General features: G+C 45.8%; 1 protein-coding gene across 4 annotated transcripts in view; it reads right to left on the bottom strand.

Annotated features, from left to right (window-relative positions):
- The window catches only part of FANCI (FA complementation group I), a 25,329-nt gene extending 1,987 nt beyond the window's left edge, over nucleotides 1-23,342 (bottom strand). For 2 of the 4 annotated variants that reach the window (XM_083849800.1, XM_083849801.1), the window contains exons 1-35: nucleotides 23,187-23,342; nucleotides 23,019-23,091; nucleotides 22,355-22,485; nucleotides 21,807-21,963; nucleotides 21,670-21,727; nucleotides 21,050-21,091; nucleotides 20,591-20,714; nucleotides 19,569-19,654; nucleotides 19,251-19,383; nucleotides 18,902-18,994; nucleotides 18,278-18,414; nucleotides 17,115-17,295; nucleotides 16,449-16,536; nucleotides 15,771-15,901; nucleotides 15,043-15,113; nucleotides 14,006-14,120; nucleotides 13,543-13,665; nucleotides 12,366-12,434; nucleotides 11,002-11,103; nucleotides 10,000-10,182; nucleotides 9,783-9,904; nucleotides 9,223-9,387; nucleotides 8,382-8,561; nucleotides 6,931-7,094; nucleotides 6,482-6,558; nucleotides 5,894-6,010; nucleotides 5,021-5,072; nucleotides 4,309-4,436; nucleotides 4,114-4,182; nucleotides 3,910-3,997; nucleotides 3,440-3,624; nucleotides 2,506-2,562; nucleotides 2,368-2,427; nucleotides 1,598-1,684; nucleotides 391-486 (exon numbers count right to left, since the gene is read on the bottom strand). In XM_083849800.1, the coding sequence (XP_083705926.1) occupies nucleotides 391-486; nucleotides 1,598-1,684; nucleotides 2,368-2,427; nucleotides 2,506-2,562; nucleotides 3,440-3,624; nucleotides 3,910-3,997; nucleotides 4,114-4,182; nucleotides 4,309-4,436; nucleotides 5,021-5,072; nucleotides 5,894-6,010; nucleotides 6,482-6,558; nucleotides 6,931-7,094; nucleotides 8,382-8,561; nucleotides 9,223-9,387; nucleotides 9,783-9,904; nucleotides 10,000-10,182; nucleotides 11,002-11,103; nucleotides 12,366-12,434; nucleotides 13,543-13,665; nucleotides 14,006-14,120; nucleotides 15,043-15,113; nucleotides 15,771-15,901; nucleotides 16,449-16,536; nucleotides 17,115-17,295; nucleotides 18,278-18,414; nucleotides 18,902-18,994; nucleotides 19,251-19,383; nucleotides 19,569-19,654; nucleotides 20,591-20,714; nucleotides 21,050-21,091; nucleotides 21,670-21,727; nucleotides 21,807-21,963; nucleotides 22,355-22,485; nucleotides 23,019-23,091; nucleotides 23,187-23,282 (3,840 nt within the window). In that variant the 5' untranslated portion in view covers nucleotides 23,283-23,342. Of the gene's footprint in view, nucleotides 1-390; nucleotides 487-1,597; nucleotides 1,685-2,367; nucleotides 2,428-2,505; nucleotides 2,563-3,439; nucleotides 3,625-3,909; nucleotides 3,998-4,113; nucleotides 4,183-4,308; nucleotides 4,437-5,020; nucleotides 5,073-5,893; nucleotides 6,011-6,481; nucleotides 6,559-6,930; nucleotides 7,095-8,381; nucleotides 8,562-9,222; nucleotides 9,388-9,782; nucleotides 9,905-9,999; nucleotides 10,183-11,001; nucleotides 11,104-12,365; nucleotides 12,435-13,542; nucleotides 13,666-14,005; nucleotides 14,121-15,042; nucleotides 15,114-15,770; nucleotides 15,902-16,448; nucleotides 16,537-17,114; nucleotides 17,296-18,277; nucleotides 18,415-18,901; nucleotides 18,995-19,250; nucleotides 19,384-19,568; nucleotides 19,655-20,590; nucleotides 20,715-21,049; nucleotides 21,092-21,669; nucleotides 21,728-21,806; nucleotides 21,964-22,354; nucleotides 22,486-23,018; nucleotides 23,092-23,186 lie in introns of those variants that run through there. The other 2 variants (XM_083849802.1, XM_083849803.1) reach the window with 2 other exon arrangements.

Below are 23,342 nucleotides of genomic sequence, written 5' to 3'. Positions count from 1 at the left end.
GCCTGGTGCTTGCCAATTATTCCGACTCTCACGTAGTACCTCATCTTGGTACAGTGCTCTCCTGTTCAAGGAACAGGCTGGGGGGGTGGGATGAGGTAAGCCAGCATTATGTTTCTGCTCTCCCGGAAACCGTAAGCTAACAGGTCACAGGCACTACTGCCACTGATCCCTGCTGATATCAGGGCGACAGCAATTTGGTTTAGTTGAGCCAGGAGCCTGGGCAAAGATTGAAAGAAGGGTGAGGTTCTTACACTTTCCTAATCTGAGCAGCAATGGAGAGATTTTTTATTTTATTTTTTTATAAAGTGAAAACAGCAGTAGCCTTCTACCATGCCATGGTACCACTGTTCCATTGAGATCGTATCACAGAAGACCTCTGCTTTACATTACCTTTGATTTCTTGGAGAGATGGATAAGGAACTTCTCATATTGCTCTATTGCAAAAATCAGGTTGGGGATTGGCTTGGTATCCCGAAGCACCTTAGCCTGAAACGCAGAAAGGTGGGAGACAGGTCAGATTTGAAGCGAACAGCATGAAGTCTGCCTGGTATAGTCATCACTAACAAGCATCCCAGCTATGGCACCTGTATTTCTAGCAGCAGTTTAGATTCCCCTAAAAGCCAGTGATGCTGTAGCATGACACGAAGGCCACAACCACTCCAGTTCAGAGAATTGCCTTCAGTAGCCTTGTTCCATAGCAGTCCTGCCTCACCAAGCCTTGCCAGCCTAGTTTGTTGCTGGGCTTAAAGTGCCTCCCAGAATGGTTCTGCAGTGAGGCTCTTTCAAGTATATATATTTTTTTCCTCAGTCCACAGCCCTGATATGTCTGACAGCCAGAGCAGAACTCACTCTGCTCCAGCTCTGCAAAGACATTCTAAGCCTATGCTTTCCAGGCAATGAGCACACTGCTGTTTCATCACATTTCTGCCCTGTATATTTTACACCACTAATGTTTGTTCCCCATGCTGACAGGGGAGTGGCAAAAGGATGTGCAGCATTTCTTAATATTTCCACACGCTCAGGAAGTGGCTAGAAAGATCAGGCTTGTGGTTTTTAAACACTTAGCATCACAGGAATGTCTGGGACAACAGACAAGACAGGAGACACCAACAAGGAGCGTAAACAGAGGACACAAAAGGCCAGGAACCTGCCAGCCTGCTGCTTACCTGCTCCTAACAAAATCAGCCAGACATTATCAGCTGCTTTACTTTAATGGAATCCAGTATTTTATCTTTAAATCTACTGATAAAATTAACAAACACTTAAATAGCATGGAGTATTGGCTCCAATAAATTATTCCATTTATGTAATTTCATAGCTTACCCCAAACAGAGAATAGTCAGACAACACAAACTATCCAGACTTGACCTTTTTCCATCCCTGGGAGCTTTTAGCCTGCATTTAGTATTTTTGTTTGTTTCACTTTTCGTAAACTTTTCTCTGAAGTTCAGGTTGAAGAAATTAGATTTTTACTTAAAGGCCCAATGACAATGTGCCATTGGTGATCTCTAAGAAGCCACCAGGTAAAGCAAGCCTTGAGGTATGATCCCAAGTTCAAATGTAGCCCATATTCTAATAGAGAGCAAGACAACCTCACCATGACTGTGGAGACTGCAGCAGCTTCATCTTCCTTCTTCTTCTTTTTCTTCTCTTCTACAAAGCTTAAGCTCTCACTATGAATGTTCTAAAGAAGGAAGCCAAAAGATGTGGCATTAGAGGGTAAACAGGGAAGGAAAAGGCCAGCCAAGTAAGGCCACAGAAGGCTTTTTTCTAGCCAGCTAACACAGCATTTACCAGCTACATGACAGAAAGACATAACTTCATGGTTTATACATTCAGAAGCATGTATGTGTGAGACATCCCCAGGAACAAGAGCTTTGCATGGCACTATATTTTCCCCAACATGCCAGGTCTGGTTTACAAGTCCTTTGGTCCTCGCTCAAGCACCCACTTCGTGTCTAAACAGACAAATCTCATCCCAGGTTGCTGTCTTTGGCACCCACAGGGCTTTGTATTGTGACGACTGCAGTGTCCTTGACCTTTACTTGCCACTGTGATTAACAGCAGTATCAACTGCGTCCAAAAAAGCCACGTGAACAGAAGGGGAAATAAAAAATTAGAAAGCTAAAAACCAGTTCCCTAAACATTTTCTTCCTTCCCTGCTCAAACAGAAATCAACATGCCTGGTCCCAATGGTACTGAAATGTCTTACACTATTATTTGACATATTAAAACTTAAAATATAAGACACTCAAGTCATGTCAAGAAGATTAATAATCCCAAAAGGTGCCCATGCACTGCATCTGATTCACCACTCAGCATCAGACAGATGAAGTATGATTTTGCCACAGTTATTTTAGATCCTACCTGTACATAAGTAATGAATGAGTAACACTGTGGGGTCAAATGGGAACCCGAGAGCTTCACCTGCAAAGAAGCAGAGGCTGGTGTTACTCCCAGCTCAAGGCAATGAGCCATTTCCTCCAGCAATTTGCTCACACTCACCAGCTTTTCTAGCCTTCCTGGAATCGTATTCGAGGTGCTGCGGCAAGCTTGAATATACTGCAAAGAAAACATGAATGAGTCTCTTCTAGAAGCACTGTTCCCATCCAACAACCTGTACTTTCAGGCACGGGCTCAAAGCAGCTCATTCAATTGCCACTGACCAATTAAGAAAGGAAGTTCTGACAAAAGGATGAGGAGCTCAGAGGGCTGCCGGCTGTCCTCAAATCAGAAGACAGCAGGGTATCATTTCCAGAGCATCCAAGTCTTGTTTTTGTTTAAAGAAAAACTCTTTCCTATGCCAATGTTCAGAAAGAAATGAGGAACACCATAGATTGCCTGAACATAAGTTGGGTTCTTCTGAAACCATGACTGCTGAAGCACGTACAGTATTGTAGAGGTTACAGGAGTAGCACTACCGCTCGCAGTGAGGAGGGCAGCATTTGCAAGAACTATCCTCCCCAGCGGCTTGCTACAGCCCAGATGACCTCTGCATTCCAGAGCTGTGAGAGCTCCAGGGAATTCATCATCTTGTCTCAGATGAGTTCCCCAGTCTGAGCTCATGTCCCAGTTGCCCCAGGTCCAACGCTTTGAGCCTTACATGGGAATGAGTGGCAAGGGCAGGATTGCTGAGCACTGTGAGAATATTGTTAGTGCCTACAAGAGACGCTGGAAAGAACCAGTCTAAGCCAAGTGCAGTCAAAGTCAGCTGGAGAAAAGCTTTCCTTTATCTCCCCTGGTATACCTATCACTGCTGTGGAAAGGTCACAAAACTGAATGCATAAAAGCCAACAGAATAAGGACTCATTTTATACAAGAGATGAACAGCCCAGTCCTAAGCATAGCTGCTGCCAGGGGTCACTATGAGCTTGCTGAGGCAGATGGGGAAAAAGTTTTTAGATCCCAGCCAGCCCACTGTCAGCAGAGCTGCACTCACATGTTTGATGAGGGAGGTGAGGATTGTGTAGGTCTTGCTGAGGCTTCTCAGCAGCGTGTCCACACAGCTCCCTGCAGGAAGTGCTGTCTGCACCAGCTCGTGAAATACCGTCAGCAGAGTTCCCAGCTGCAGAATTATGCCTTTCTCCAGAGCCTGGGTTTGGTTTGATGCCTGAGAAGAATCTTCTAGTAGAAAGAAAGGAATACTATATAAATGTGTGTCTAACAAGCCAAATTAGGCAGGTGGGAGACACAAAAGACCACTTTTTGTCAGGTGCACATAACACCAGTGTGGCACAGGGAAAATAACTGGGACGGGGGTTGTGACAACTCTCACTGTTGATGTGAAACCAACTCAAGGGAGAGTTTATCCGCCCCGAGATGATGCTACCCGGGAATCCTGAAATACCTTTTTGTCTTCGTCTGTCTTTGCCAAAGGTGTAACAGTAAGAAGTGGGCCAATGCTATTACCTGACGTGTCTGATCCCAGACTGGTGAGTTTCTTGATAAGCCAATCCACCTCTTCAAGGACCTTATCTGCCTGACCCAGAACCAGCAGCTAAGACAGAAACAGCAATAACAAAACAGGTTCTTGGAGGAGTTTGACACAACAGAAATCTACAAGCCACTTGTAGCAGAGTGGCTGGTTGCTCCATCCACACAGCTTTGACTCACACAGACAGTAGGGGCTGCAGTCTTGGCATTCACTATGGCAAAATGGGACCGACTCTCGACTTCTATGTCCTGGTGGGGGGAGAGAAAAATTCTGGTGAGCAAAACTTCAGCTCCTATTGTGTGGTTTGCTCTACCTGTTCTGCCCTGACAGAACCATGTGAAGAGAGGTAAGCTGCTGTGGACTCTGCATCATACCTGATCTATGTCTCCCAGGCAAGCATGGATGTCTTGTGCAAGTTCACGCAGCAGGCTGACAGGACTCTTGTACAGAACATGGAGACTGAAAAGGAGAGTCAGCAAACCCTTACAGCAAGAGAGGTCCTCTGTGGGGGAAGGGAAGTAAAGCAGGATGTTAGCGGATGTAGAACTCCTTTCACTATTCAGGAACATCAGACATCCATTGAGGGAAAGTCTCAGATTCATTATGGATTTAAGTCTACACTCCCAGAAACAATACACAGTAAATGAAAACCCTATCAACATGCTCTAGTTGCAACAGCAGAGTTTACAACAATGGGCACTGAACATAATGTTACAAGGGGGAATATCAGAGCTCTCGTCTCACAGGAAAATACTGCTCAGAAGCACCGAGTAAGCACAATACAAACTCTGGCAAGAGTAACGTTTTTCCAGAATACAAATCCAAATTTGAGCAACAGGTACACTAAGTAACAAGAGAAAAAAAGTCAAGTGGCTTCTTTTTTCAGCTGCTCTAATATTTATAGAGATGAAGTTTCTTTCCTAATACCCGTGCTAATAAACACAAAGTCATGGCAATCTGCCACAGAATAGGACCTGAATCTATCTGCAAGAAAGAGATGAAAACAGAAAAAAGAGCAGAGCATTCAAGAGTCTAGTATCAGACCTGAGACATCACATCTGAACACACCCCTCAAAGCTTACTTACCTAGAGCATTTTCTTTGCAAATTTTGACTGTCCACGTCAGGAACTGAAGGAACTGTATAAGAGGAGAAAAAATATTAAGGGTTTGAAACAGAACTCAAAACACAAAATTAAAAACAAGCAAGCTAGCAAACAAAACCACAAAAAGAGGTCATTCAAGACAATGAATCACAGCAACGGGAGACCAGCAGAGTCCCCTTCTGGCAGAAGGGCACTCAGCCATGCTCTGTTAAATTCCACAAGAGACACTTAACCTACTAACAAGTCAAAAGCTGAGATGCAGGACACAGGAATGGCTATACCTTCCCTCCGACAGAGTAACTGCTCCATTTAATTTAAGGTAAATGATGACTCCAGACTTCTAGCACACTTTTAGTGCAGTGCCTAATAGGTAAAATTGGGGCACCTCTCATCTGTGCTTTAGAAAACGCACCCTTGCATGGAGTAAATTAGGCACTCGGCCAATCCTTTCTGAAAAGCTGTACTTGGACTAGTCACAGATCTGCTGGCCTTTTTTGACTTTACTCCCACGTGGAAGCCAAACCACACCTAGGCTCTATTAGGAGTTGCTTCTCATGGAAACAAGCAGTTCGGGCTCCAGATGCCCAAAGGCAGCATCAGAATGTGCAAGGGGGAGGGTGGGAAAGCAACTTGTTCTTAACTGTGCTTGCAGGCATTTGACAAGATAATGCTTGACAGCTTACTAAAACTGTTGTTTTGACATGGTCTGGTCTGCAGGAGGCTAGAACATGAACACACACACACACGTCAAAGCCCAGATCAAAGCCCTCAGATATCAACTCAATCTGGTGATGTTCTTCCCACACCTATGATTGCTACACACATCCTCACCACCCCAAGAAGGTTATGAAGTACCTGCTGAGACGTTGGGTCCAGGAGTTTGGACAAAGTGGAGAGAACGGTGACAAGTAACTGTGTTTCCTTGGGGTTGAAGTCATCTTCAGCACTGCTGAACTGGTTCACCAGAGACCTCTGATCACGGGAAGAAAGGACAGAGACACTGAGCATGCATGCTTGTTGCGGGGACGTTTTAAGAAGTAAATAATCAGAAGCTGCATCATATAAAAGAATTGGCAATGTTCAAGAATGACAAAGAATATAATGAGAGGAATCTTCTAAGGAGCACAGATTTTTTTTTTTTTGAGTGCTTACTCAGAGGTCCATGTTTGATTCAGTGTGACTTCTACAACTTACTCAGGTATGCTTTGTGCTGCATTGCAGGACCTTAGAGCTCTCTGAATACACGTGCACTTCAATCCTGCTCTGCACACTGCCCTGAAGAAGCCTTCCTTAAGGATCAGAAACTTTTCTGAACAGCCAATGACTCAGAGTGTCAGAGTTGCTAGTGTATACTTGATTCTATGGTCAAGCACGAGAACTAACAGCATTTTCTGCCAGAATTACAAGTGCTTTGGAACACTTGCAGCACACAGTGGTACTTACCTGAAACTGTCGGATCTGGAAGGCAGCTTTCTCCGTGACATTAATATCCGCTTCTTCTGCGTCACCATCAGTAATATCTGGCAGACAGAGAGGTGCAGAAAAGAGCTAAATGCCAAGAGCAGAATACAGGATTTATTTCCAAAAGTAGGAAAGACTGCAACTGCTCGCAGCTAGGGAAGGAATACAGACGGTAAAACCGTGGTGAGCACAAAAACGTGCTAAAGGCAAACCTCAGATAGAACACTATATCAGACCCCAACTATCCTCTGCTGACAGAGTGATAGCAGGTAAACGTATCTCTGGAACTGGCATGAAAATCCATGGCTACTAAGCCCTCCTTGCTACTGAGGGACCAGGACTGGACCTCTCTAGCTATTTATGGATAAAGAACACACATGGGCTGGGACATGAAGGCTAGAAACCAGAGCAGAATTGTACCACATGCCTACCCAGGGCTTGTAGAAACTGGGGGATCCTTGCAGCGTACAGCTGCTGCACCGTGTTGAAGATCCGCAGACAACCTTCCAAGCACAGCAGGGAAATGCTTTTGCCTTTCTTCTTCCCAGAGTCTTCAACAACAGTGGGAATTGAAGTGTACCTCCAAAGCAGAACCCTAGGGGATGGGAGAGGAGTTGACAACACACGCTCCAGTAAAGCTGGCTGCACATTGCAAGAGCCTAGAACTCGGCTAATCACAGAATCTTCAGTTCATATTTTTAATATAACTAAACTGGAAAGTCTTTTTCCTTTAAGGAAGAGGAGGGAGAAGAGATCCACTCTAAAGGCTGTTTCAATGTGAGCCAAACAGCCACTGCTTTCTGCCTGCACAGCTAAATAACTTAATCCTTCCCACATGCCAAGGGACCTTCCAAGCCCAAGTCCATTTTTAAGGACTCCTTTCTTTCACGCAGTTTTCCTTCTGTCTCAGACTACCCAAACACTGACCACTGGTGTCAAATCCGTCAATGACAAGAACAGCTCATCTCTTGGCAGTTTAAATTTGTGAAATGTCAGTTATCTCCACAGGGCTCTATATAAATAAAATCAGAAAGGTAAATGCAGGCAAAGCAAAGTGAAAAGCTTCGAAGAAAGCTAAATTGTTTGGCCTAGAGGAGACATTTCTATTTGCAGGCAAACACCTTTTTCCTGCCCCTCTAACTGTTCTTGTTCCCTTTCTTATTCTCTCTCCTTTCTTCTCATTAGTTCTCTCTGTTGTGTAGATGAACTTACTCTATTTCCATATCCAATCACGCAAACATGTAGCTCATATTTAGCTCCAGTGACTGCAACAAAAACAGTTTCATCTATGGGATGAGACACAAAATATACAGGTAATTTGTTTTTTGTGCTCTCTGCTGAGAGGGATCTGAAACAACCACTTGCACATACGACCCAGATCCTAAAAGACATTTAGTTGCTTAACATTCTCAGATTTCCAAAAGATTAGATGCCTGAGTATCTTCAAACACCTTGCAAATGTCCTAAAAAAAAATGTTTTCTGAAGCTGGTGTCCCTCTTATACCTGTTTTACAGTGAAGTGAATTTTAATTTCATAGCTTTCCAGAGGCCTCAAGAATCTAGCCTGTAACCACGCTACCTCCCCTGTGACTATAAGTGATGAACCGAAAGTCAGAAAGAGGATTAAAATGAGAGTTTGATGTTGTTTGGTTCTTCCAGGCTAAAGTAAAAAGTTAAGAGTTGTATCACTCACTCTGGCACCGAAACCATAGTTGCTCCACTTGATTTCTCAGGAGCAAAGAAAGGCAACAATCTAATTCCAGTGATAATAACTGTTTCAGTTACAGACTGCATTCTTCTTTCAAAACCATGAGAATCTAAACTCCCCAAAATGCATTGCTGCTTTTCAGGGCTGATGACTGCACGTTCCACAGTGACTCACCGTGTGATTTTGCAGAGGTTCTGAAACATCTTCTCAGGATTTTGTCCGTCTGGCCCGTCGGTTTGTCCTGTCTCCTCCAGCTGCTGCACCTTCTGCAGGGCTACACTGACAGCATAGCGCAAGAACTCTGTGTTGGAGCGCAGAACCACCAGGCTCTCCTCGTGGCTTTGGGCATTGTCCCTGAAGAATCAAGAGCACTGTCAGGGAATTGAGGATGCACTGAAAAAAGCACAGGGATGGCCTATCAGCACTTCGTCTCTTCACACCAGAGCTCAAGTCACAAGCAAAGCACCGTATAGAACAGAACTATCACTACACCTACTGCTTGCTTTCAGTTTGCCATATTAAATTCAAAACCTAAATATGCATTTACACAAAAAAAAACTCACTGGCTGAATCCAGGGTGAAAAAGACCCTTTGCTTTGGTAGCTTAGAGAGAACACTTGGAAGACAGAGCTCTACCAGCATTTCCAAGTACACTAACTGGCACGGTTCAAATTGATATCAGACTCTGTTCCATAGAAGACTGGAGCTCAAACACTGGAACTTATTGACTGGGAACGGCCCAGGACTGTAGGAATAGGAACTCTCCAAACCTTTTAAGTCATAAGCAAGGTCCAGCAAAGCCGGTTGGTCAGTACCATAAATTTCATAGCTACAGTTCCTGCCTGGACTGTGATGCTGCCCTCCAGACACTAAGTGCTGTTACCACAGAGGCTTTGTACAGAAATGAAAACGTCTGTATGGTGTACACAGTGCACAAGACCAGCCAGCATGCAGACACCATGGAAGCAGCTCGTGAGCGGGCCTGAAAGCTACTCCAGATGGGACAGCTTCTCACCTGAACAGAGCTGTGAGCAGAGTAGATACGAAACCCATGGACAGGAAGCTCCGTGCAATTTTGTTGCCCAAGGCAGATTTGTTCTTTCCAGCTTTCTCCCTCAAGATTTCAGAGAGTTTGTTGTAACAGGTAAACAGGCCTAGGACATCCTCAAACTTATTCTTACTGCAATAAAGCAAAGGAAAGCATTAGAGGAGAAACTCCAGTCTTAAGGTTCCCCATTTGAAGCTTCAGCTGCCAAATTACACAGATACTTTCTAGATGATAAATCTATGACATGACATCTCCCTGCCTCCCTAACAGCGTATACCTCATCCACTCCTTCTTGACCTGCCCTTCTACAAAATGTTGTATCACATCTCCCACAACACATGACATTCAGAAGACACTCCCAAGGTTCTGTGAATATCTGTGCCACAAGGCACATACACTCAGAAAACATCATTCTGACTCCGCGTTGGGACTATTACCCTGTGCTTGCAGAGTCTGTGTCCTGCACTCCGAAGAGCAAGGCACAGCATAGCACAGCTAGTGCTAGAGGGTAAGATTTGATGTTTTACCTGAAATTCCCTATGTTGAAATTGTACTCAATCAGAACCTCACAAATTCCCATCACCTGGATGGCATAGATGTTATTCTTTACACCAACACCAGAAGACAGAGAAAAATCTGCTGATTTATCCTAAGAAGTAAAGGAAACAAGTGAAAAAATTATTTCAAAACCTGACAAGAACTCAGTGTCTTCTGTCACTGAGTCAAACTGAAAATCTGATTTACCAGTTCAAAGTCTTCCAGCTCACTCTTGATCATCCGTCGTGTGACAGATTCTAGCATCTCCTCAAAGTTTTGCTCAAATCCCACATCCTCCTCCTCCTCATCGTCATCTTCAGCTCCTTGGCATAAACGCACGGTGCTCTTATACCAGGCTAGACAGTGTTGGATACAGCAGAGCAGATGGGCCTGAAGGAAGCAGCCACACAGTCACATTCAGCCTTCTAGAAAGAGACTGCTGTCAGATGAGGACAGCCCGTTCAACGTCACAGGCTGGACCATTATAGCTTGATGCAAAGAACCATAGGTGCCTTCAGAGGTTCATGTCAGTCTCAAGAATATGCCTAATTCCCAGAAGAGGCTTTCTGTAACCCTGCACACAGTTAAAGAGTTCTAGCTTCAGACAAGATTGTCTGTGTGAGCTTGCCTACACAGGATGTACAGACTTAGCTCCCACAACCCTGCTACTTTAACTGTTGGAGGAGACAGAAAGGGAATTTCCAAGAGGGCCCTCACTGTAGCTGAAGTGTCTGCTCCCTTCCTGGGTGTGCTACTGCAGCACAGCATGGAAGCTTCCTTAGGGAAAAACAAAGCAATGAATTGGAATTTGTTCCCTTGGAAATCCTATGAATCGAGATCTCATCTGCACCAATATCAAAGGAACAAGAACAAAGGGCAGATTCTTCCCCCACATCACACACTGCACGACTATTTTATGCAGAATTAAGTTGAAGGAGGAAAAATAACAGAGTGAGCTTGATAGAAGATAACAGAAGGACACTACTCCTCGTGCATTTTTCACACAGGTCCCCCAAACCACTTTGCTAACAAAGCTCTGATAGATAGCCTCAGGCAGGGGTGAAACGCCCAGCTCTACTGTCATTAAAAGAATTGCTCCAAGCTAGACGAGGTTGAAGAAATACAAGGTATTCAGCTCATGTAGCAGCACAACTAAAATCCTATGGAACAGATGAACTCGCAGCTGTGGCCAGCCAATATAGCTCTTACCAGCGGTTCCTGCAGAAAGATTTGATCTCCTTGAGCCATAATACAACCCTCAAGTTTCAGTGGAGGTAGGAGGTCTGGCTGGGGCAAGTAATATTGTTTTATCTGCCACAGAAAACACGAAATAAAAATAACCAGTTACTTAGTAACTGAGCCTCTTGAGTTGTTTGAATACAGAATACGATGATCTTTTATCTCAGATTCTACAAAGGAGAAACCAGCACCATGGTAATGGGACCATACACGTAACTCAGCCACACCATCTGCTCTGCTAGTAATTAAAATCCCCTCTCCAGTTGCTCTCGTGCCTCTCAGCTAAAAGGCCAGGTCACTGCACTGAAACAAGTCTATCTGACCACTTCCTGTTGTGTTGCTTCAACACGCAACGCCACTTGTGTTTCACCTGCAGTGTTATCCACCCTTTAAACAGTGAGAAAAAGTAACTGTTCCCGTTGTCCGACCTCAATACTGAACGCTTGGCCCTGGTATAACATAAGCGTCCTGGCCCAAGGATGCAGGCAGATATGGAGGCTACACTTGGCTCTACAACAAATCTGTGACAGACCGTGCTTGCACCAGGTCCTTGCTGTCCAGCACAGCACATGAAGGAGATATGCTCCAAGTACTGATGTAGGAATAGAACCAAATAGGGAAAGTTTGGCATATAATGATGCTATAAAATGGTACCCATTTGCACCAAATTCCCATTATTTGCCCTCTGCTACCCAAAAGCTGCCTTGGCTCTGTTCTTGTTCCCTTCTCAGGCCCTATATTGGTGTGGGAAAGCTGGAATTAGTCAGCATGAACTCTATGGATGATTAAGGGGAAGAAAATTATTTGTCTCAAAGAAAGCACAGCCTGTCCAATGGATTGAGGAAATGTGATTGCCTTGTTGCCATGAGCAACGCTGTTGGGGGATGAGTTAATCCTCCTAGATCCTACAAGGACTTGGGTACTCTCCCTATGGGAGGACAGCAATAATAATTACATATCCTTGGGGATGTATGGGAGGCTGACTGTTGTGCACTGCTATGGAACGGGGAGCACACAAAACACTTCTCTGGGCATCAATTCCAAGATGCTGCAAGAAGTGTCAAGGATTGTAAAGGGCTCCAAGACATCATTTCTCTTCCATCCTGTGTCCTGAGACAGGATATGAACCTGTTTCCACAGATGTTTACCTAGTCTGCTTTCTCAATATAGCAGGGATTCAAACACCTCTCTGCAGAAGTGCCGCAGCACTTACACATCTTTTGAGTGCGTGGGAGAACTGTTTTCCTGATATTTAACCTAAATTGCTTGCTATGCCGGTTGCAGTGCGGAATTCTTAGTGCCTCTGCAGCCACGGCCACAGAGCAGTACTTTACCTGAGACAAGAGCGTTTCCATTATAGAGCTGGCCAGCTGGGAGTTCCTGCGAAGGACATCATAAAAACCCTGAAGACAGGAAGGAAGGACAGCTTGGCTTACTTGACAAAGAAAAGGAACCATATGCAAAAGCAGTTTGCGTCACAAGACAGAAATGACCCTTTAGCAGCAACCATGAGCAAACAACAATGCGCTCAGTGTAAAACCCCATACCTGGCAAAGCAAAGACTCGACAGAAAGAAGGTATGAATCAGAAACAGCATATATTTCCTTGCAGGAGCCCTCTCACAAGCTGTATCTCCCTAGCAGCAGTGGCATCAAGCCCAGAGTGACTTTCATTGCTATTTAACACCAGCACTAGATCCAACTTCAAACTGTGAAATCCTGCTTCAAAGGCAAAACAAGTCAGTGGGGAAACTGTAGGAGGCAAAAATCCTTTAGACTGAGAAATCTCAGTGGATGGATAAAACAAGCACAAGTTCTATAGCAACACTGAAAAACACATACAGAACTTGCAGCTCACTAAAGGTCAGTCCAACCAAGTCAAGAAGGAAACAAAATCTCTCTCATCTGAACAGTTTAACTTCTCTCAAGCTGGTACCCCACAGTTACCTCAGTTATGCACCCACAAATTGCTCTGTATATTAGGCCCGTTGTCATGAGAAATCTAAGAGAAAAACAAACCTTTAAAGGAGGCTGCAAAAGGACAGGAGAAAAAACAGATCCATGATGCAATCTTTAAGGATGTTTCCCCATACTCTCCGAGGAGGGCTTTCTTTGGAGCCTGGTGTTAACAGAGCTACACTGCTTCCATCCAGTGCCTGCCATAACACTGCTCCCCACTGGGCATCAAACATGCTTCCCATTTCCTTGGCCATGCCAAAGGAAGAGAGACTTTGATTTTTACTCTTAAGCAACGCACAAGACAAGGAAAATACATTAACATGCCTTTGGGCTTATGATGGTCCAAAATAAAAAACAGCAGAAGGACTGAAAAAAGAAATGTATTTTTTTTTATCCAGTCCCTGGTACAAGTACGTGTCCCAAGAAGAACATAACTGAGACGATGGGTCATTTTCTACAATAACGTAATCATTATTTACCTGGGGCTACAGCAGAACCAGACTACAGAAGAGCTACTGACTGTTTAAAAGGAGGCCAAAGAAACCATGTTTACCTCATATAACATGAGTCGGACATCCGCTTGCTGGCTCAAACATCGCCTCAGGCTGCCCAGGATTTCGAGGCAGAAGGCCTCGTTAGCTGCAGAATTATAGCAGGCGTGAACATCTGCCTGGACCTGAGATGGAATATTAGTCACGTTATACTGGTTACGGTTCTCAAATAGCACAGAAGCAAGGTGAAAAGGGGCCTGACCCCTAAACAGTCACTGAAATAGTCATGAAATAAGCATGCTGCCAGGCAGCGTGCTGTAAGAGATAATGACTCTGAGAAACTACCTCCCCAGACCAGCTTGTCTCTGCATGCTGCATTTCCAAAAGTTCCGCTTCCAGGACTAACCCTTACTCAAGTTATATCTCCATTTTGGGGAAACACAGCACTCCAAATTGTTTCAAACTGTGTCTGTTAGATGCAAGACTGTCGCATACCTGCACCAGAGACTGCAGAACAGCACTTACCTGAGTGGCACCAATGGCCTGGCTGCACTGGGAAGAAGTCAAGCTGCCCAGAATCTTAAAATTTCTTAACAGAAGCAAAAAGCCAGCAACTGCAGCTTTACGAGCATCGAGCTGCCTGTGAGTCAGGGGGAGAAAAGAGAAGCATAAGGAAAAAAGGAAGCAAGAACAACAACATAAGAACAACTCAGCGATGAAAAAGGGTCCACAAAAACACAGTGCCCGGGCCCACTGGCTCTGTATTCCCCAAGAGGACAGCACAGCCCCGAGCAGTTAAGAGGCTGGGAGCTTGCTGGGAACTCCTTTGCTTTACACTCCCAGCATTTTATTTCCTTTCTGCCCTTCCAATGCTCACGCTGAGGGAGAGCCCCAGACACAAGCATTAAACATCCCTTGAAAACTGGAATAGGAGCATCTCGCAGAGCTCTTCTCAGAGGTACAAAATTCCTCAAAAAAAAAAAAGCTCTTTTGCTTTGCTCACTGAAACTCCAGATCTTTTCCCAAGACCAAGTCCCTTGCCTTGAATAATAATGCTGAATTATGAATTCTGTTTTCATAACCAGGCAGCCACTGCCCCACAAAACCCAGTCTACGATCACAGCATTACGAAGACAGCAGGATGTATTTATTGCTCAAAGCATTACCAAAACAAGCCTGCTTCTCTACCATTTTGTAAGAGATCAGAATGCTGAGATGCCACCTTCCCTCTGAGTCAGTGGTGCCTTCTAGACTCTCCCTAGCATCTGGATGCACTCATTTGTAGAGAGCATAGGATTGGTTTTAATTTTGCCTTCTTATTTGGAGTTCCCAACAACTTTCTGAATTTCCAAAGACCTTTAATGTGGGGGTTGGGATCTCTCAGCGGGTAGAGCTGTGACTGTATTGCAGCCCTAAGGCCGAAGGGACAGATGTCACCATTAATTATTGGAAGAACACAGTAAGATGACACATAGCCAAAGCAAACAAAAAATTCTTCTGCTCCAAAAAATTACACATATGAGTTGCAGAAATCTTTTCAAAGAATCCCCTTCCCAGCTTACCTGGAAAAGATAGCTTTTTGGAGAACCAGTATCAGGGAGTCCCTCACTGACATGCTGACTTTGAGCAGGGGCTGGAAAGGAAAATATACTTTGGAGAGAAAAGCACTAAGGCATGCCAAGCCCTTGGTGCATATGAGCTCATCTTCCTCAGGCCCATCTGGCCCTGCATTTCCAATACTGTCATCAGTACAGTAGGGAAACCAAAACATGTCAAAACAGTGTAATATAAAATTAAACCCAGAGAGCTGTAGCAGCAGGACACCTTAGCAGGTTAGTGAGGACACAGTGCAAGGGTTTGGGAAATGACTGCTATAACCAGTTTGGACTAAACAGGTAGAAGTTGAACCCCAGGGCAATATCTCAACCCAGTCAAAGAGAAATACTGACATGGAGCTTGGAAGGAGAAAAAAACAACAATGGCAGCTTCAGCTGTTGATCTGGACCGATATACCTAGGTTTCTACGCTGTGGAGCATGTGGGCATCTTTCAGATGAAAGGTCAGCACAGAGCAGTTCCAGCACCGTTCCAAACGGCACCATGTTTTTTGCTAGAGGGCACGTGCATACCCATGCTTGAAGAACAGTTCCGTGCTACATTGAACAACCTACAGCAGAGCATTAAGGTTTCTTGTAAAATAAAGGTTGTTAGATCATGCGTGTAATTGTGGCCTGGAGCTATCGCTGGAACTAAACTAACAAGGGCGTTTATGGAGAAATGCAAAGCCTTACCTGTACTGCCCGAAGGAGCCCTTGCACTGTGTCAATGGGCAGAAAAGATAAATTGTCAAAGGTCTCTGTGACTCTGGAGGATGAATTCTGAAGCACAAGAGGAGCAGACACAACAATATTGGACAGCAAGTCTGAAAAATAAAATGACAAAAGGAGCAGCTGCTGCCAAGGGACCAGAAAAGTCTATATTAGGAAAGAGAGCAAAAGATTTCTGTAGGGTTAACAATTACAGAATAATCAAAGCCCTTCCATTCCTTGGAGAAGTCGTAATAGGATGAGCATTGATAATCTGAGCTCTACGGCAGGCACAAAGCGCAACACACTCGCAGCCTGGCTGCAGGGCCTCGCCCCACCAGAGGGCACTAAGGTATAAGAGAAGAGGCTGCAGCACAGGCTTCTCGGCAGGCCCAGGGACTCCCAGGCACCTACCCAAGGCTGACAGGAAGGCAAGCCTAGGAACTGATGGCCACCAACTTTCTGTGCGTCAGCCATTCCACGGCAACCGCCCGAAAACATTTTTCACCTGCGACAAACGCAAGGTGATCCGAGGCTGACACCTCAGTGAGGAGCAACAACAGATTTTCCCGGCTTCGGGTCACTTCAGCAGGAACTTAGCTTCTGAGAAGCTATGTTTTGAAGTGTTCACAGAGCAGTACACAATTCTCTCTTTCCTGTTACCTATGAAGTGGCTGACAGGAGATGCTGCTTTCGTGAGGACTCTGTTCAGGACCTGCTCAAGAACATCACTTCTGATGGGCTCATGGACCTGAAATGACAGACAACAACAAATAAAATCAAAACCTACACAAACGTAAGATATTCCTGTACACCAGAACACAGGCATTGTCCTGTACAAAGCAGATCCATCCAGATCTAAAGGCTAAACTGGGACTGGTTGTCAGAAGTCCCTTTTTCAGCTGAATTCAGACAGGCTGATTCAGGTTTCATCCCGGTCCAATCAGAACCAGCCCATCAGCGAGGCACACACAGTACACTTGAAACAATCGGGTCAAATTGTCTGTGGGATGCAAATTTACCACTTCAGTGAAGATGCTGGTTTCAATCCCACATCTGTCACATTTTCTTTGTGCCTCTGAATCTCTCTACCTTCTCTGCAGTCTCTCTTGTGTAACAGTGATTACACAAGCACCATGCTAGATGGAACACATTAGGATTCGGTCTTTATGAAGATGACCTCTTCCTGCTGGACAGGAATAAAGAGGAAACCAAATCCTGTCTGTGAAGTGCTCATGATGGATACTGTAGGCAAGGTTTTGACACCATTTACCAAGGGAGAATAAGAACAGTTTCCCCCTGCAAAAAACTCTCCAAACCATACGCTACCTTAAATGTTTCCAGCAGGATACTTGCTCCCAGTCTGCAAGCCTGCTGGGCTGGTGTTTTTGAAAGGCCAAAATTGGTCTCAGCTGCCTTCCCTCCAAAGGGCTTTTTTGGTTCATACGATTCCATTAGGCTGAAGCCGAGATCCACCAGGCCCTGAGTAACATAGTCCCAGCCAAATGCACTGGGGAAAACATTAAACAGACCAGGAAAGAAACAACTTAGTCACAGAAAATACTTGTATTAGAGCAGTCTGTATTAAAATCTTCTAGTCATTCCAGACGCAGAGCAGCAGCAAGAGATGCTTGCTCACCCCAGGGAAGGTACCATCCCTCTCAGCCCTGTGACTATCCTTAGGTTGAGGGGCAGGTGCTCAGCCCACACATTTTGCGTTCCTGGTTCTCCAGCCATCAGACTTCTTTTCCAATCCAAAGGTTTCCTTCCTCTGGGAAGTGGTGTGCACTCTGATCTCATCTCAGTGAGACACTGGGCTGCAGTCTGGATGCACGGATCCTACGGATCCTGAGTCTTCAAGGCACAGAGGAAGGCAGAAGTGGAATGCCTTACATCAAACTAAAGGACAACTGATGACAGATCACAGAGCTATCCCACAGGATGTTTAAAGGAATAACCATGTGGAGGAAAGTAAACAGTGAACCTATCACTCATCCCTTGATCAGAACACAAACTACAGCAGGCAGCATGACTCATACCATCAGTTTCTTTCCTAGTAAGAAACAGACAGGGTTCTGATCAGTGTAGTCCTCTGTACCACCAGATGCTGAGATTTGGGGTGGAGGAGGCACATTTATACATCTACGTTTGTTTGTTTGTTTAAATTCACCAGTAGAAAACTGTGATAGAATCGTAACATCATAGAATGGTTGGGGTTGGAAGGGATCTCAAAGATCATCCAGTTTCAACCCCCCTGCTATTCCACTAGACCAGGTTGCTCAAAGCCCCATCCAACCAGGCCTTAAACACTTCCAGGGATGGGGCATCCACAGCTTCTCTGGGCAAAAAGATAGAGACTTTGGATTTTGACGTTGGTCCCTGCTGGTAACAGGTCAGCACCAAACATGTGATCCCAGAGCATTCCAGCAAGGCTGGAACACTCTCCCTCCCCAAGCCTGCTGAGCGTTCTGCAGCACACAGCAACAACTCACCTATTTTTCACCACCTCCAGAATCACAGCTGTTATATCGTATTGTTGAGGAAACAAGTCCTGCAGAAACTTGGAGGCCTGCAGGAACTGCAGGTCCTTGCAGCTTCTCGTGATTGATGTTTTCAAGAAATCAAATATCTGGAACATAAAATCACTGAGCATGAGGAAATAATCTTTGAAATGGGATCTGTATAATCTTGGGCACGTTCCAGTACAAGCACCAGGCAGAATACAAGTCTCAGTACAACCTGCCAAAAACCTTAACTCACTTCTTTCTCAGGACAAATACACCAACCTCATTAAGTGTCTCAGAGAAGGTAATTTGCTGCCAGATGCACTTCAGGTGTCTACCACAGAGCCAAAACGTTAGAGAAGGAAGACAATGCTTTTCTTCTCACCCTACATTTGGCCCACAGGCATCATGATTCTGGAAAATTCTGATATTGTTCTCGAGTCTTTTACAGTGTTTGGTAAACTACAGTGTACTGATGATCTGCCTCCCTCCTAGCATCCCAAAAACACTTTTAATCTAATCCTGATGAGACTATGATCTAACTGCTCTTCCCTTCTTGTACAAGGCTGTGTACACTGCCACTGAAGTTCTCTGTGTATTTATCACACGTACCTGCTCTTGCAGTCTGTGTTTTACTGCAACCGACAGCAAAAGAGCCACGCTGAAGGGACACAGAGCTTTACCAGGGTTCTTCTGTTGCTCAGTCTAGAAAATAGTACGCAATAGTTAGAAAACATGCTATCTTTACCTGCAGCATCCTGCAAATCGAAGAAAGTTATCAGGCTCCTACCACACTGCTGTTGTGGCACAGATGGGAACATGTCTCTTTACACATAACACTTCATGAAATCATAAAATGCCCATAAAAATGATTAAATCCTTTCTAAAGATAACCAGTGTTGATTTTAAAAGCTCTGCTTCAACACCTTCAAGAACAGCGCCTGTTCCATCTCTGTCGTACCTTTAGATGTTTGATTAACTCCTCGCCTAGGTCCTGATCCAGGTTGATAACGGAAATGATATGGAGAATAACAGTGCCCTCCACGTGGCGGAGCTGGTCTAGGGGCACCGTGGCTACCTCAAGGTCCATTGATCTGTAAGGTTTATCAGATTAAAAAAAAAAAAAAAAGAAAAGAGCCATCCAATGCCACAAATTATTTCTTAGGCATCAGGGAGTATGTACTTGTACGACGTCTGACACATTCAGGAGTACTGGGCAGGACAAGGGTGACTGTAAATACCCAGGCTGTAAAGAAAGGGGATGACAGAAAGAACTTACTGTGGAACCTTCTGTTCCTCCTTCTGTCTCTTGTCCAACTGATTGAAAAAACTGATGATTCCTTCCAAAACAGTCTTCTTACTGCCCTGCAAGAAAGGACATTACGTTATGCAGCTGCATGGTCTGCAAGATCCCGGAGAGCTACACTCTATTCCCACACCAATTACAAATGTCATGGTATCCTTTATTTCCCTTCATAAATTGCTGAGGTGCTGGAAGGCTCCTGCACTGCTCGCTTCCAGATGAAATGACGAATGATGATTTTAGTTTGTCCCCTTCTTTTGACCGCACTTATTGAAGAGTTGCAGAAGCTGAATCTCTCACAGCTTTTTGTTTTGTTCCAACTTTTTATTAATTGGAAAGGATCCTTTATATTATAATCAATAAGGAAGGTTTTAAAACCCCTAACTTCATATATATTTAATCACATTTTGGCCAGTGGGGACACAAACGACCTCCTGTAACACACAGGTAATTTGTCTTTGTCTGGACCATTTTGGCGTGTACTCAGTCACAAACAAAGCAAGAGCCAGATCGCTCTGACAAAGGGCAGATACGTCGCTGGCAGCCTCCGCCTGCAGGACAAGCACAGGAGGTGAGACATTTCCAGTACGAGTCACAGGACAACCCAGAAGAGTTATACTGCACGAGCCAATATTACACTAGAAGCGAGCAGGCCACAAAGAGTGAGCAGAGCCACGCTTAAGAACACTGAAAACAACCCACTCTGCTGTCTCCTGGCTCTGAGCTCATCCCTTACTTCCCAAAGGTTCCCTGCTACAGTTCCCCATAAGGAAGAACAAGGTTATTTCTTCCTCTGAGCATTCAGCTTCTTCAGGCTAGAGGGAGATAGAGGAGAAAAAAATACAACAACAAAACAACGATGTCCTGCTGTGTCCTGCTCCCCACAGCACGTTGGGAGCAATCAAAACCCCTTCCAAAATCCAGCCTGTAGCTCAGCTTGTGTATATTTTTTCCTGTGATGCACGCTCAGGAGGAGACCATCTCCCGTGAGCCTTTACCTTAGCAGAAAGCAGCAGCAGCTGATAGACCAGGGGGGGAATTTCCTGCAGGTCTAATTTGGAGAACATCCTAAGGACCTTTTCCACCACAAACTGCAGCTCCTCTCCTGACAGTGGAATATCCCTGTTGGGCCAAATACGCAGCCTGATCATTTTCATAAATTTCCTTCAGAATCCCCCAGTAGATTCAACCCATAACTAGACAAAGAGTTAACGTACAGACAGGCAGCAAGTGCTCCCAAAGTTCTCGCCACAACACAGACCACCCGATACCCAAGCACTGTCCCAGGATACCATTCAACCAATCTGATGTGGACGTTCATTGACCGAAACATGCACGGGGTGACGCCTGGCATGTTCAGACAATTTGTACTTTCCCCAAGCTACCTGTGAAATGGGACACGGGCACAACTGCAGCACAAGAAAGCACTGACGCTTGCTGAAGGAAAACAGAATTACCTGAACATGTTGGCAAGATGTATCACGCTCTGAGGATCCCACCTGATAAAACAAAAGTTTGCCAGAAAACTGAGTGGAAGCAGAATTACTGTTTATCCCTGTACTCAGTTTCCCTGTTTGTTACTTCCTGATATTAAGATCAGGAGCCAAATTTCCAACCCGAAATCACCACTGTCACCCAAATTACCCAGACTTAGAATGGTTCCCAACTGCCCTGGCCCCCACAACAACAAATATCAAGAAAGGAATAAAAACAAACACTTCCTGAGACCAACTCACGCAACACTGTTACAAGACCTGGGAACAGGGTGTTCCTTTGCCTTTCCAGCCAGAGAGGACACTGTCACGGAGGGCACAGATTCAAAGACGACAGAACAGGACACAGACAGTGCCATCCAACTCGTCACGGTGTCCTTCTCAAAGCACAACACGAAACACACCGTTTTGACCCGTAACTAAGGGGATGACGGGGCTCTGGACACATCTAGCAACTGCAGATTTGGCTCTCACCACACCTCTGGGGTGTCACAGGGAATTCTGTAAAAAGCCCAGACAGAACTAGGCCCTGACTGAGTTTTTACCAAACTAACACACAGCGGAGCTGGCAGAGAGGTACGTACTTGCTGGAGCAAAGAGTATTTATCAGCTGTTTCTTAAACTCTTCCCCATTCAGTTCACCTAAAAAACGCAAAAGTCTTTTAGGAGTACACTCCAGAGGGAGAGAGGAGAGGCTGGCAGAAGGAGAAGAGGAGGTTACCTTTCCCATAAGCCAGGCTCTCCTTCGAGCTGGCCAATGCAGTAAGAACAGTGGAAAACAGCTCCAAGGATTTCCCATTAGACAGGCTGCCTCCCTTAATAACATCAACAAACAGGGTGGCAAGTTCAGCCAACGCGTGGCCTGGCAGCTGGCGAACCTGGGAGAAGATGGAATAACATGAAAGAGCCTGGGGCAGACACAGGAGCACTCCTCATACGTGTCCGCGTGGTCACCAAACACCAGAAAAGGACGACATTTCTCACAGTGCAGCTTGTCTAAAGGGGGAGTTCGCCCCACGACCTCTATTTCACGCTGTCTTTAACAGAACAGAGCAGTTAATCAAGCGAAGGCAATTACGATTTTGGAGTCTAAGTCTAGATATCCAAAGATAATCACATTTACACACGCGGCAAGTTCCAAGACCAGCTTAATCCAGGGCAGATCCGTGGGCAGGCCACAGCTCATTTTTCTCAGTGGTGAAGTACTCAGTGTACTTACTAGGGGACAGGCGGCAGACCCCAGGAGAGCCAGCCCAAAGGAGCTCCTACCTCCAGCATCAGCAGCCCTATGATTTCGGACGCCTTGCTCAAGTGCAGATCCCCTGACTCCACCAGCGGGATACAGTGCTTGTAAACCTGCAGCCTCCTGAGAACGCCACTCGGCTGGGAACACGGGGAGCCTTATAATGAGAAAGCAAAGGAAGACAAAGAATGGAAACAAGGTTACACAAATAACAACGCGTTACTAAACAGGAAATTTGCAGGGCTAAACTGTCAGTCAGCTGCAGCTCCCCATTTTATATCTCTGACAATGCAGATAAAAAACAGAGTACAGGAAATGAGAATCTCTTGGATAAAACCGCCGAAACACTCAGCCGTCTTATCACACACCGGTTCTGCCGACCTGCCCTCCAGGCTCGGGAAGTGGCAGCATTTTGAGGTGAACCACTTGGGAACTGAGCTTCAGCGGCCAGCTGGTGAAACACACCTCCGTGCTGGCAAAAGTAAAGCCCGTATAGAATACGGTCATCAAAAACGCGTTACTCTAACTCGCCGTTCCCCCCATAACTACCTTCTGGTGTCACATTCCGCTTACACCCGCCTGGCCCTCACCAGAGGCGACCCTCACAGCCCGTGCTGCTGCCCGCTGCCCTCACCCAGCCGGCCAGCTCACCGTGCCCGCCCGCAGGGACACAGCCCCGGGGCCACCCACCTCTGAAGATCCCCCTCAGCAGCGCCGCCGTCTCCCTGCCCCTCAGGGCCTGCTTCGTCACCATGTCGCCCAGCTGCAACGAGAAGGCCATGCTGCCAGCCGCCCCGGGCCCCGCCAGGAGGGCCCCCGGCTCGGGGGAGGGGGTGACGGGGGGCCACAACCGCGCACCTCGCCCTCCCCCAGGCCCTGCAGGGCCTCCTGGAGCCGCTCGGGGCCCTCCTCGGCCGCCAGCGCCAGGATGCGCTGCGCCATGGCCGCCGCCATCTTGCCCGCCAGCCCGAAACTCCCGCCCGGAAGCGCCGCCCGTCACCCGGGCAACAGCTC

Source organism: Anser anser (genome assembly GCF_964211835.1).
Source record: "Anser anser genome assembly, chromosome: 10".
NCBI classification, from domain to species: Eukaryota; Metazoa; Chordata; class Aves; order Anseriformes; family Anatidae; genus Anser; species Anser anser.
This window is presented reverse-complemented; position numbering and strand designations above follow the sequence as displayed.